General features: G+C 36.1%; 1 protein-coding gene across 15 annotated transcripts in view; it reads left to right on the top strand.

The window, feature by feature from the left end:
• LOC131691702 (gamma-aminobutyric acid receptor subunit beta) overlaps positions 1–14,962 on the top strand; it is a 233,583-nt gene that overhangs the window by 101,751 nt on the left and 116,870 nt on the right. For 12 of the 15 annotated variants that reach the window (XR_009305837.1, XM_058978297.1, XM_058978299.1 and 9 more), the window contains exon 4: positions 6,925–6,992. The exons of the other annotated variants lie outside the window; for them this stretch is intronic. Coding sequence is in view for 11 of the 12 variants with exons in the window: in XM_058978297.1 (XP_058834280.1) it covers positions 6,925–6,992 (68 nt within the window). In the remaining variant the exon portion in view is untranslated. The remainder of the gene's footprint in view (positions 1–6,924; positions 6,993–14,962) is intronic. 15 annotated transcript variants of the gene reach the window in all.

Genomic DNA, 14,962 nt, shown 5'->3' with positions numbered 1-14,962 from the left:
TTATTACTCCTTCTGTTGATTCGGTTCGACTAGTTTTTGCAGCACGGTATCTTCGTTCTGCGCTGGTATTTTCTGATCATATGAACGGTTATATGAGGAAAGTTAGAGAGATTGCGTTACAGTTTTATTTTTTGATACTTGTGAGATATGTCCCATTGGGTCAGACAAATTAAAAAGTTGGGCGAAGGATATTTATGTGACCATGTGCAGCATAAAACTTAACTTTTCCTTCACTATAGTTCACAGGAACCTGAAAATAAAATATATTAACCCGATTGGCACGTTCCCCGTGTTATTCGGAGATTTGTGCTTTGCCATAGCGGGAAGAGAAAGATAGATGGACAAAAAAGGTAGGGAAATGATAAATTGCAACACTATAAAATGGGGGTGGGCGTGGCGTAGTTGGTACATCGATTGCCTTATACGCAGCGCACCTGGGTTCGAGTCCCGGCCCCGCACATAGGGTTGGAAATTTTTCATAAGAGATTTTTCTAACCCGAAGAGGCGAATGACCTCAAGGTTAAAACCTCTATAATCGAAATAAAAAAAACACTATAAAATCACAACACAAATCAGTAAACAGCGGGCATTATTTACTTCAGCACGATTAATGCATCCTACTAATAAAGCCTGTAACTCTTTTCCACACTGGGTTAGAAACACTAGCATGTCAGAATAGCATCTACGAATGGAGAACCAAAAATATGAACACACAATTGCATTACTCCACGGAAGTTACATATCAAATGATATTAGGCTCCGCCATCGAGTTCACAAAGATCACGCGAATAATACTCAACACGATGAACAGTAAACAGAGGATAATTGAGTTTGCAATTTTCAGTCAGTACTCTCACTAGAATACAGTAACTGTTCTTGGAAAAAAATTCAACAAATCCTTTGTTGTATTAGGACTCACTTCCGGCAGTAATATATTTGTTTGAACACAAGTTTGTAAGCTATGCTGGTTAGGTTCGGATGCAGTCCAAGAGCGAATACCGTACTATATCCAACTAATCGACAGTGGTAGAACTGGTTCTGGGCTAACGAAGTCAATGGCAGCGCCTGTACTATTCATACCGTCCATCAATTCATTTCCAGTCCAGTGCGAGTAAGAATTTATATCTTGAATCTGCCGAACTAGTTGCCTTCAGGGCAACCCTACTGTCAGAGCACAAATTATTGTACTGCAAATTCCTTGCTGAAGTGCCAATTATACAATACACAAAATTTCACTTTGAATACAACACAGTATCTACCAAGCGAATGGGATTAGTCTAATATCATTTCACGACAGTAGAAACTAGCACCGGCTTGGCCCTCTAAGAAAGAATCTTTAGTGTATCAAACTACGTGTTCTTCAAGTTAGTGCTGCTTACAGCAAGACAGCCTTTCTTTAACAGGAGGACTCCGTACAAGCTGAAAAGTTTGCGACAAAAACACAGTTGGGTGCTTAATCGTCGCCAGACAAATATTCCATGAAAATCTTTCGTTTTCAGTAACTTATCTAATATACTAGGCTTGTTGAGACCTAGAACGATCTAACAAAAAAATTTCAAACCACTTCGCTCAGAGGATCTAAAGTCAATGCTGTAAGTTTTGCGAGCCATTTTAAATGCCTCCGACCCGTCTCTGTCGCTGTGAGTCCTGACTTTTGAGTCCAGCATATTCAGCATTTTACCAAGAGGTTCCTCCAGAAGCACCTATAACTCGTAGCTGGTATGCCTCTTGGCATGCTGCTACTATGAGTAAGTTAGTTTTATCCATGACCACATCCAAGAAGCTTAGAGATTCAATCGTAGGAAAATGTCCATGAAACCTAATCGCCTAGCCCTCTTTGTAGAGATACCAGTTCGAGATGCTTAAACGATCAAATACGATGTACTTATGATCAGATAACAACAGTTCGAGCTCGTTGAGTGCGAGTTAGGTTACCAGCTCATTCATAGTACTGTCGGAGCAAAGAGTAACGTGTAACACCTCTTCGCTGCCAAATAATGGTAATGTTGAACGATTCCCTACATTAAGAATATTCAGTTTGTGCTGTATCTCATCAATTATGAGTGGCAGCTTTTTTCTACCACAGTATGATACAACACTTTTGAAATCATCAGATGGTGATTCATTATACGACAAATATTTCCTTTGTATGTCATAGACAGTCGTGTTGATTGTGATAGAACAAATATCGCGAGTTATGAGGATATACATGGGTATACATGCACGATGCATTTCACATGGATGTGCCATGCCATTTTCCTTGAAAGCTACGAAGATGGGGTTGAGTAGCTTTTCAGAATAGAAGTTTCCCTTAGTTCTCGAATCAAAACTATGGAGACTTTTCCTTCCTGCAGCAAGGATACGTAGTTTCTATTCGTCCACACTGAAGATTAATTCGTGCTATTCTCACCATGGTTGATCAGAGCAGTACACAATTTATCGCCAGATACTGTTGGTTTTCAATCGCCTTTAGCGAACCCTGAAATGTTCATTAGTGACATGATTATCATTTGAATCCCACGGTTTGTGATTAAGCAAACGTTCATTAGTAAGAACCATTCAATCCTCAGCACGGAGAACACTTTGATTTGGAGATTCCTGTTTCATTCGCTCCTTACGACACGGCAGCAGGAACCTAGTGGATTGTCTAGGCCGATAAACTTCCGCCCGCCGAATGACACAAGGCTGGTTTTGTCCGGAAACAAATAGGAGACTGTTATCAATTTTCTAGAGGACCATAGCGAAAAAGTGTATACGGTTATAAAATTGGATGGTCACTTTTTTGTCATACCTTCTATTGGTACCCTAATGGATATTCGTGGACTAAAAAACAACTAAATTACTCATTCTTCATTTCATGAGCTGCTTGGCAACGCAAATATTTTCTTTAGATAAATGCAACAAGCGTGTATATAAGAATTAATCTAATCAAGTGTATGTTATTTATACCTCACTGAAAATGAGATTCATTTTAAACAAGGGTGCTGAGCCTAATAAGAGGGGAAAGAGGATACTCACACTTTCAAAATTTAGCTGCGCTTTTCCACGCGATAAATAACAAATACACTAGTATTTCACATTTAAAATTATGTTATCACGAGGAAGCGTCCATTACGCAGAAACACACTGACACGACACTGATAAGTATTTACTGCAGATATTTATTAAATCCTGGAATTACCATGCAAATCGTGAGATCTTGGTGTATCCTCCAATTAGTAAATTAGCCTTATTCACAGATTAAAGGGTGGAAAAGAATTTTTTTAATTAATTAATAACACATCTCTGAATGGGAATCGAAAACAAGTTTTGGCACTTGAATGTTTATGTAATTGTAGGGGGCACTCCTGTTACAAAGACAACAGCTACAATTTGTGTGAACAAAGATTTAGCGTGTTATTTTTATGAATTATCCAAAAACAGATTGTTTCTCAACTTTTAAATAAAGCGGAACTATGGCTCACATGACACAAACAAAAAAAAAGTAAGCGCGCTGCCTGCCTCTGTTTAATATTTTAAATGTGTCATTGAACTCCAGACTGTTATATACTATTTGGAAGTCGCCTTATGTTTCTCATTGTATAAAAAAGATCTAAAAGCGCTGCTCCAAATTTACGGGAAATCGCTTGCACCCCTCGAAATTATTTAAGCTAATCGTTCTAGAGTTTTTGACATATTGTTGTTCCAACTAAATCGCAGAAACTAAACACCACCACCACCCAAGCGATCTACTTGCACAAATCTAGTCGTCCATAGTTCGTTTACTACAGGATCAATTTCAGGTAGATGTAGTATACACCGACCCTTCGACAGCCTTTATAATTAATCACATCTGATTTGTCGGCCGTACAATGTCTGTTAAAATTGGGAATACTAAAATTTCGTTTTAGGACGTTACATCCGTTGTACCACAAGGTAGCCATTTGGGGCCTTATATTATCCTTTTATATCTGAACATCACTGATATATATCACTGATTCACTGCTTTCAGGTGTCAAGATCTTGCAGCATTTTTCTTTTACTTTCAAAAGCATACTGAGTGGTCTGCCCGTTTTTTACACGTTGAAGTTGTTGAAGTGCCAAGTAGGCCGTTTTGCGAACAAAAACTTAAATATCCCAAAAACTGTTCAACATATTATGTTTCTTTGGTCGTCAAATATTTGCTTTTCATTAATTGTGACAGTTTCGCAGAACACTTTGAACTTCTGAAAGATCATGGAAAAAAGTTATAGTGAGATATTTATTACAAATTATTTCAAAGTGCGAAAAATAAGACGAAGTCTTCAGAAATGCCAATGAACTTGTTTTTGCGAACATCGTTACTGACCAAAAGTCTCTATTTATAACAAACTCGCAGTTATAGACCGTTTTAGTAGATGACCCCTTGAACTGGTTATAAAATATCTTCTTAAATATCGTAGACAAATCTTCAGCATGTTCCGGAAAGAAATTTATCTTGTCAAGATTCGTATGTTTCCAGAAGATATCTTGCGACTTAGAAGTTATTGGGTAATTTTTGATAAGATTGGCGAAAGTGTCATAACTTTTGAACGGATAAAACCAGGTAGCCGGCTCTAGTTGCAATTATAAGTGCTACATCACCTCTATAAAACTCAGTGGATTTCAATTTAGAGCCTGAGTGCAGCAGTGAGTTAAAAATTCTTTTGCGAGCAAAAACGGATCACGTTTTATTAAGAGCAAAACCGGTTTAAATAGCAGTAAGAGCAGCAATGGAATATAAAACCTTAACGCAAAAATGGGTTATGAAGATATACCTGAGAGGAGAAATTTTCCATTTTTATCCCAAGAATGGTTTCAGAAATTATTAAATTTGTGATTTGAAAAGGGGTGGTCAGCAGACATCTGAAATGGATGATTAACGCCATTTTATAATCCAAACGGCGACTTTCGGTTACCAGAAAACAGAGAGAACCTGCATCAATATGAATGTCATTTGAAACGGGTGGTTTGTAGACAACTAAAATTGATGACCATTTTTAAACGCTATTACCGGTTCTCACTAAATAGAGAAAATCAACATGGGTGTCGTTTGATAAGATAAGAAATTTATATTGATGATGGTTCTCACTATTTAGGGGTAACCGAAAGCCACCATCTTGTATGTAAAAATGGCACTAGTCATCAATTTTCGATGTCTACTGAATACCTTCTTTTCAAATGACATCCATATTGATGATAATTCTCACTATTTTTTGGTAACCGGAGATTTTGGATTTCAAAATGGAGCTAATTATAAATTTTCGACATCTGCTGACCGCGCCATTTCAATTGACATCCATATTGATGTGGTAACCGGAAGTCGCAATCTTGGCTTTCACATTTCATCGATCAACAATTTCCGCTAGCTACTGACCTATACGTATTTTATATCTCACGATTTCTAGGGCGTCAAAAAATTTACTAAAATTTTATCACCAACAAGTCCGAATAAGAAATAATCTTAACGTCTGTTGTGAACCTATGTAGTATTTTTAGCGCATAAATGGGTTGATATTCTATACCTTTCTTGCTCTGGAAATTTTGTCCAACCTTTTTACGCTGATTAATATTTGACCTACTTTTGCGCGAGGTTGTGAAAAATATACCGTTCCTGATCTTACAGAATATTTTAACCCACATAAAATTTTAACTCACTCTTGCTGTCAGCTTCTCAATTATCTATAGTTGTCTTCTGTAGAGTTATAGATGACTTGAAGAAACTATTGTTTTTCAAAAAATGTCCTATATCTTAAAAACACTCGCGATATCGAGAAATTATGCGTAAATAAAAATTATGTATTTTAACGATTGGAAGAACGTCATAGAATATATAAAACTCGTGGGAATGACTATAGAAAAGATATTTAATAAAAAATGTTTTCGAGGGTCATCCAAATATAACTTGTAAAGCGTTTATAGAAAATACTTTGTGTGGTCAGTAAAGATATTCGCGAAAGCAATCTCAACATTTTTTCCAAAGACTAGTAAAAACCAAACTACTACCAAAAACATTCTTTTTAAATCTCGCTTTTAAGAAGATTAATCACTAAAGTCATAGGAGAAAATGACAGAACTTACTGTTTTCGATAAGTTTCCCGAAATCACTTTTGAAGAAAATGCACGAGATCAGCCAATGGTGTAATATAGAGAGTTATCCATTTTGATAATTTAAATCCTTTTACGGAACATACCGAACTTGTCAGGATGGTTTTTTTTCAAAAGTTGTATTGATGAGTTGGCTTTTCATGGGTTATCCATAAACAATAACCAATAATGTTGAAGATATTAAAGATGAAGTCTTTGTGTCTTCAGCAAAGTTTTTTGGCAATGTCACAATTCCCAAACCCACAACTCGAAACTATTTGTCTGACCCAATCTAATCTCACTGGTACCACTACCAGCAAAGTAACAGTGATCTTTTTCTTCTTATTTGTATCATTTTGGTCTCAATAGAAATATTTCGAAAACAATATGCTTTATGAAACATTAACGAAACATACTTTTCTGGATTGTATCTAACTATATCTATAGTATTATTCACAGAATCAGAAAAATAACTAATAGGAAATATAAGTTTTACTTAATCAAGCGGTTTTAATAAAAGAAGTCAAAGCGAAAATACAAAGATAAATTAAATAAGTGTGTATTTAGATATAAGCTCCCATAAAAAAAACTTGAGTAGCTACACCGATCAGGGTAAATGATTATTAATAGCTTTCTTACAAAGGAACTAAAAAAATACCTTCGGAAAAGTACACAAGAGAGAGAGAGAGCTTCAGTAAACAGAGTGAAGGACTATGAAGTGCAAATCAAAAACAAACATCTTATATTTAACCATTTTCTATACATTCACATATCACACTTCGATGTAAGCAAATAACTATAATATGACACGTGTCTTCTGCCACGTTATCCGTGTTTCAGGACCGCCGGTTGAAGTGGGAGTCACCATGTATGTGCTGTCTATCAGTTCGCTGTCTGAAGTGAAAATGGTACAACTACTATGACTACGTACCTGTTCTTCTTTTTTTATGATAATATTTAAAAACTTTCGTTTCTTATGAAGTAAACCTTATCATTTTACGTTGATGGTTTAGTTTAGTTATAGTTAGCTTAATTATTACTTTAGGTTTTGTACGTTTTGATACCCGAAAAACTACAACGATTTTATGTTAAATAGTACACAGTAAAAAAAACAAAATAATAATACTAGGCATATTGTCATTCCTTTGAAATCAACTTCACCCAATTGTCAAATATCCGTTGAACACTAGTGGTTCCAAATCTATATTAGTATCATTTGCATCATTGTCACCGAAAATCTCGAATGAATAAGTATGTTGTTTATAGATACCACGCCATCTAATGTTTTTGTTTCAAGTGAACGTATGAATCCGTGCCTCACAATTGTATATCTTCTAACAATTTTGTTTGAGTGTGTGCGTACTTGTAACCGAATAAAATTTTCCAAAACCTGACTCAAAACTAGTATTGAATAATATTTCAACTAATTTAGAATACAACGAAACCAATTGGGTACATTTCATTTCCATACAACCCTGTATCGTTGTCCGCTGAACACAAACCTCTCCAGAATCTGACACAAGTCCTTTCACAGAGAAGGGCGAGAAATTTTTATCACTCATACCTTAAACTACAATTTAACCTCTTTTCAACTCCCTCACACAAACACACACACACACACACCCACATACCCGCCAACATTCACAAACTATCAAGCACTGTCCCGGAAAGAAACTTTATCTCCAACACAGCTTTCAGCACACTTTTCTAAGACACCTAGACCGCAATTCAAAGTAGCAAAAGTTGCGTCACTAGCAGCGAGTCACATTTCAGTTTTCTTCCTCTAATTTGTCACGTCAGTCGACTTAGCGTAACGATTTCCAACTTGCCTACGGCAACAAGTGTGCAGTGTATATGATTGGTTAGCGTGATGTTGTAGGCAAATAACTATATCGTCTTCTACTGGAACCAACAACTGCTTCTGTCCCAGTTTCCACATTCATAAAGTTTATACCACTTTTGAAATGCTACCAGAGGATTGAAATCAGATTCTCACAAACTCCCACTGTATATATTTCCTGGACGTTCTTCCTTGTCCCAGTGATGTGATTCTACAGTTCAGTTAACTCCAAAAATAATTTCCCTCTGACCAACCACTTAAAATGCAACCGAAAAATACACCAACATCTCAATCCAATCAGTGGGCGGTTCGCTTCAGGTGGAAAACCATGCAATAAACACACTCGCACGTTTCCAATTCCCTTAGCTGGAACGGAAAAGTGCACCACCCCACCCAGCACAACCGCCCGTCGTACACACTGGACAACACAGAATTCCATCCTAGTGCCATCCATCCTATCCTGTCGTTTCTTGCCACATCCAGCCCCCACGGTAGGGTGATGACTTAGAAGGTGCAGTGGATAGCTCGTTCACTATATATAGGTTAGGTATATCATACAGCAAAAAAAGGTTAGTGCGGAAAATCATCCGCAACTCCTTTGCTCGTTCAATCGCTCTTGATACCCAGCGCCTTCCTTCGCCTGGTCTGGAGTAGATATAGAGAACGAAAATGGACACCGAACAGGGGGGCGACGGAAATGAAATGATATGATTGAAAATGAAATGTGAAACATGCCACAAAACAAATGCCACCCACCTGGGCAAACCAGGGGAACGAAAAATGCTCATCTCATCTCTAACTCTAACCAAGACAACCGAGCTCTCTCCCAGAACTCAGGTTGCTTGCTGCTCCAATGCCCCTACGACTGTACGCGATGAACAGATCGAAAGTGCGGCGATGAGGTCCACTCTGACAGCCAGAGCCAAGTAAAACCAACTATCATCATCATCATCATCATCATCATCACCAACAACATAAACTTTTCCGTCTTCTTGTCAAAGTGGTCGACGTCCCACAAATTTCACCGGTTTCAACCGCTACTTCTACTACGACTGCAGCTGGGCTCTTCTGGGTTTTCTGGGCGCGACGGTACTGCAAAAATTGGAACAACATCGGCAACACCTGAACTTCTGAGCGATGGTGATTTCGATGTACTTTTGGGGATAGGTACCACGCTACCACACTATAAATTAAAAGCTTTCGGTGTCGGTGAAAACTGCCCTGTTAATAGTTGCGCGAAGACAGTGCTAGCCGATTTTAGTGGCTCTTTTTATTGGCTTGCTTGGAACGTGTCAACCTGTCGTTTATGGGGGATCGTTTTACAACTAGTTGCCAGTTTGGGGAAAGCACTTCTATCGGGCTTGGACAAGTGTGATAAGTTACTTCTAAAGGTTTGTTTTGCAGCGGTTCTTTTCAAATTTGAAAAATTTGCGATCTTATTGTTTTTCGGGGTACTCTACGATATACATGCCTTTCTGATTATCTGATTAGGCTCGAAGAGAGATGAAATTGATTAAAATTCATCAAAATTTCCTGAAGTTTAGATCTTGGTGTTTTGTACGAAAGCCTCTTATAGGTTTTTTTTGGCTGAGGTAAAGAGGTTTTAACTTCTTTTTCGGTTTAGAAAAATTTCAAACATTTTATGCGGGTCGAACCCAGGTGAGCTGCATACTTGGTAATTCATTTATAATCAATTACGCTATGCTAGCCCTCGGCGGCCCTGGTAGGTCTGCAAGGTGAAAATTTCAGAAATAATCGATAAGGGAAATAGATTATCCATAAAACTTCGCTCAAAAAACTTTTAAAAAGTGTTTGAAATTCATGAAAATTTATAACATTATTCAATATTTAGTAAAACAAAGATTCGCTACAACGATCAAAAACAGGTTTTATGAAAATTATAGCGGATTTAAACACAACAAAAAACCATGCAAATTTTTGTTTCTGATCTATCTATGAGATAGTTTTTCTGCGTAACGAAGTGTTTTCAGCTTCCTATTGAAAAGTGTGGATTTATGCGACAGTGCAAATTAAATATAGCAATATTTAAAAAAGTTTGAAATATCGACATGGTTAAAGAGGGTAGCTGATGTGTTGAAGAGGATCGCCAGTGAATTTAGGTGACTTAACGGTGCATCAAAAATGAATTAATGACGTATTGAAGGCAAATTGAAAGCGGATTTACAGATTTACAGACAGACGGCCGTTGGTTACGAGTTTCACTGTCAAGTTTTGCAAATACCGTAGATCAAGGGTCTTACAGTCAAAATTTGGTCAAACTCGAATGAATGTGAATTGAGAAATGTTTTATTCAAAAAATCAAATTTCCCTTTTTGGAATTGAATTAGAAAAAATCTAAAAAAAAATCAGCTTAGATCCTGGTTGACCGGCCATCAGATTTTGTACAGCAACCTCGTCCACCAGTTTGCCTTAATCTGCCTCTCGCTTTCAATATTTTAAGGCCTTCTTCAGGTCCCACGTGACTATGGTTCAATATTCCTCGATTCGGTGGTGATCTGGTCCCTTTGGAAGGATTCTTGTCTTTGAGCACTACCTACACGTTGTTGGAAGCATACCTTTTTATGAGTTTTTTCTGTAATAGCATGATGCTAAATCCGGCTAAAACAGCACGAAACAATCGTACTATTTCAATAAAGGTAGCTGGCATTTTCCAGGTACTCCTACATGAAACATTTTCTGGTTGACGCACAGTTGACGCAAGTTGTTGACGCAAGTTGTGACAAAATTATAAAAATTGGTCTATGTGGCTAAAACTTGGGGTTTTATCTTTTGGGTCGCTGAATCCATTTCTGCTATCAGTTTTGATATTCCATATTTCATTTTTCAACTAATTTCATATAAACCCATTTGAATGCGTTGGTCGTTAAAGGGTTAATATAAACATTAATCATAGCAGCCAATCTCATCGGACAGCAGAAATGGTTGACAAAACTAGTAAAAATCACTAAATTATAAGTATGTATGATGTTGTTTAGGCAATTAATTTGTAAGGAGATTTATGAGCTACAAGGCGTCTCCATATGAGTATTTTCAAAAACATAGATATACCAACTTCGACGCAAAAATGCGCAAGATGAGCCCTATATATCTTGAAACTACAATAAATTTTGAGTCAGATTCATGATAAGTGACCCATGGAAGACCATCTCAAAAATTGGAAGACGTATAAAGATAAATTACTGATATGATTCAAAACTTTTTAATTGGATTTTTTTGATGCAGAACAAACGTAAATCAGTTTTGTACAAAAATCTCCCACCCATAGTTTAGCATATTCATTCTTCTTTCCAGTGAAATTAACATTGCTTCAATCGGCTGTGTAGTTCTTGAGATATCGCCATTTGAATCTCTAAGGTACTAAAAAATCTAATGAATTGAATTGAACAGAAATCACTTGCTTCAACGACATGTTAAAGCATCACTTGCTTCAACGACATGTTAAAAATTCATTTTTCATCCGATTATAGTAAAATTTTGAGATATTTTTATTCAAACTGAGAGAAAAATAAAATAAATATCTGCAAAAGAATTACAAGATATTGATTTTTGGGGTTTTTTCACTCGTCGTGCCACTAGGGTGTCCCAAAATGACATCATGTTAAAAGTCATCTTGCTAAAACGCTTCCTACTGGTGGCGAATTTTGATTTTTTGAAGGCCGATTTTTGATAAAATTTCAAATTTATGCCTGTTGAAGTGGACCTGCACTGTCATAGATTTTTTTGAGCATTTTTTATTTTTCTGGAGATACAAATGGAGAAGTTTGGTTAGTTAGTTTGCACAAATTTTGAATTAAAAGAGCGGCAGAGCCATTAAAACTTAGTAATAAGTGAAATTATTGGTGCATTTCAGTATTTTTTCTTCAAAACTAGCCATCCACAAAATTTTAAAAGTATAGAAAACACTCTATATAGTTGAGCCGAATAAAAAAGCGTAATTTTGCTGAGGAAAGTGTATAGCTACGGCTAATGGGGTATGAGTTATTTAAGTTTTTGTTAAAAAATCTTTGACATTTTTAGCAATTCATCAAAAATAATGCTGTTCCAAAAAGTAAATCAGTTTAAATGTGCTTTGACCACACATTGTTTTTCGAAAAATAGAACGAAAATGATGGAAAAAGGCAATTTCTGTACGCCTTAAGTATGTCAGGACGAGGTATAATGAGCATGTTATGATTTTTTTGTAACTTAAATTATAAAAATAATGATAACTTTGCTAATGATGCCAAGTCTCTAATTATTTTTTGAAAAGTCAATTCTCCATAATTACTTCTAGGAGGAATCTTCAACAAAATAATTGTGTTAGAAGATGCGCTGTATTCTGTTGTAAAACTTTTTCGAGGATATTTGCCCCAAATTTGACTATTTCAGAATTATGTGATCTAAACAGTAAATATCAGTTTTTCAACACTCACCTCACTCTTCTGCATTTTTCTCCACTTTAAAGTTCCTAACATAGAAATATGACCTTATATATAAAATGTGAATACGCCAACCAATTCAGCCTTCAAATTTACGCCATAGCTTGCCATTAACTCGACATATTTGGTTTGATTTTAGTGATTTTCAAAACCGCTAGGGTGCTATTAGTACAAAATATTTAAAAACAAAAATCGTCAAATGCTCATAAAAACCGATTCTGATGTACTAGAGACAAGAGAAAAACGCCATTTTTCATCATTTTTATTCTATTTTCCGAAAAATAATATGCGGACTAAGCACACTTAAGTTGTTTTATTTTGTTGAACAGTGTTATTTTTGATGAATATCATAAAATGTCAAAAGGTTATTTAACAAAAACTTAAATAACTCATACCCCATTAGCAGTAGCTATACACTTTATTCAGCAAAATTACGCCCCTTTATTCCGCTCAACTATATAATATGTTTTCTATACTTTTAAAATTTTGTAGATACCCAGTTTTGAAGAAAAACTACTGAAAAACACCAAAAATTTCGCTTTTTACTAAGTTTTAATGGCTCTGCCGCTCTTATAATTCAAAATTTGTACAATATAACTAACCAAACTTCTCCATTAGGACCTTCAGAAAATAAAAAAAATGCTGAAAAAAATCTAAGGTCGTTCAGGAGCACTTCTAGAGGCATGCATTTGAAATTTTACCTAAAATCGGCCCATTTTTCAAAAGATTAAAATTTTGCCACCAGTAGGGAGCATTTTAGCAAATTCACTCCGAAGAAGAAAGTGGTCATAATACCCTAACCTTTCATTTAAGAAGTGAGCCCGATGACTTTTTTAACATGATGTCATTTTGGGACACCCTATTCGTTATATATGGCCAAGACGTTGCACAGAGGAGTAACTGGGGTCGAATCTTGGCCAAAACTATTTATTGCGGCTATTGCTATTATTATGCCTTAATATGAACTACAAATAGAAAATAACTGGTTTTTGGGACTATTTGGCATCTATCCACTTACCAGTGCAGGGGTCAATTTTCTAGATCCTCCCGAATACTAGTATTTTCGAGGTGATCTTTGTGAATACATTTGTTTTTTTCCGCTGCATGAACAGTTGGTCAGTGGAAAAGGAATAAGAAAAGGGATACCTGTGCACATATTCATAAAGATTCATTTTGCCAAACATAGTTTTTGACCCTACAGCATTTTGGCGTACCTCAAATTAGTAAAAATATCAATATTTCAAAGCGCTTGGAATTTGTGGATCGGAAAAGATCGGAAGAGATTGAATGTTTTTTGAATAGCCGGAATCTTGTTTTGTAATGTTGTTTCAGCAACTTTTCCGGATCTTGCCGTATAATGTAACTTTTTTATCATACAAATTTGGAATAACTTGTTCGAAAAGGTGTTTTTAAAGCTGGTCCAACAAACAGCAACACTACTATTTTCGGTTATTTTTAAGCGAAGGTTATACAAATAGTTGTGTTCTATTACCTTTGTTATAATATTGTCTTATTTAATACAGTGATCATCATTTGAAAGCCATTTTGCTGGATATATAATAAAAAATTATTAAAAACCCTTAAAATATCACCATTTTGCATCCATGCAAAAAATCTTTAGCAATTTTTGGCATACTCTTTATTTTGTCACAATATACAGTATGCTTTCAAGTATCTAAAAAAATATAACTAAATAAAAAATCAAAAAAAAAATTTTTTTGGTTATTGGCCAAGAATTTGTTCTAGTTACTCCTCTGTGCGTTGGGGTCACATAGAAAGGTGAGCTCAATTTTCCGTGACAGATCACAACCTGATGAGGTAATAATTTTTTCCTGTGGTAACACTTGTTAGTTCTGTGGATCGGAATGTAATGTACTGATTTTCAGTACTTTTCACGATACTATGTTCAAGTCAACTATTAACTTAATTGTTTTTCTGTGTACCGTACATTACTTTTCGGTGTTTTTTTGAATCCCCGAAGGATGACGCGTGTCGTTACCAATATCGGTTTCTTTTCGTAAACCGACTGTGAGTAGCAATTACGGACGTTTCATTTCTTCAGTACTGATCTTTTTTTTCATGACCGCCGCGACCCGATACATTTCCGAAAACTTACACCGACGATCCGGTTCGAATGACAAACTGTTCTCGCACATCAAAGCATCTGTATCGTTGTCCATAATAATTCCACATCTCTAGAAAGTATTACAATAAACGCAAAATGAATTGCATGCAACATACACACAGAGCTGCACTTTCATGGTCTATGTACACTTTTAGAGTGTAGCTAGTACGCATACTCATGACATGGATGTTGTGACAGAAAAACTGGGACGGCGCCGGTGGTTGAGCGGTGAGCGTGACCGTCACTCACCCGAATTGGTCTGGGTTCAATCCCAGCCGAGGTCGATGAGATTTTTCTGAGGTTAAAAAAATCTCAAAAGTGTCCGGATTCCAAGAGCATCCGTATTTATTAAAAGGCTCTATGAAGTTTCTAGAGCATTAACCGTTTTCAGTAAGTTTCTTTCAGTTTACGTAAACTTCGCAAGATCTAAACTCAAGGACATTTTCCATTGTCGAAATTGTATCTATTAAATTC

The sequence above is a fragment of the Topomyia yanbarensis genome, chromosome 3, assembly GCF_030247195.1.
Source record: "Topomyia yanbarensis strain Yona2022 chromosome 3, ASM3024719v1, whole genome shotgun sequence".
Taxonomy (NCBI): Eukaryota; Metazoa; Arthropoda; class Insecta; order Diptera; family Culicidae; genus Topomyia; species Topomyia yanbarensis.
This window is presented reverse-complemented; position numbering and strand designations above follow the sequence as displayed.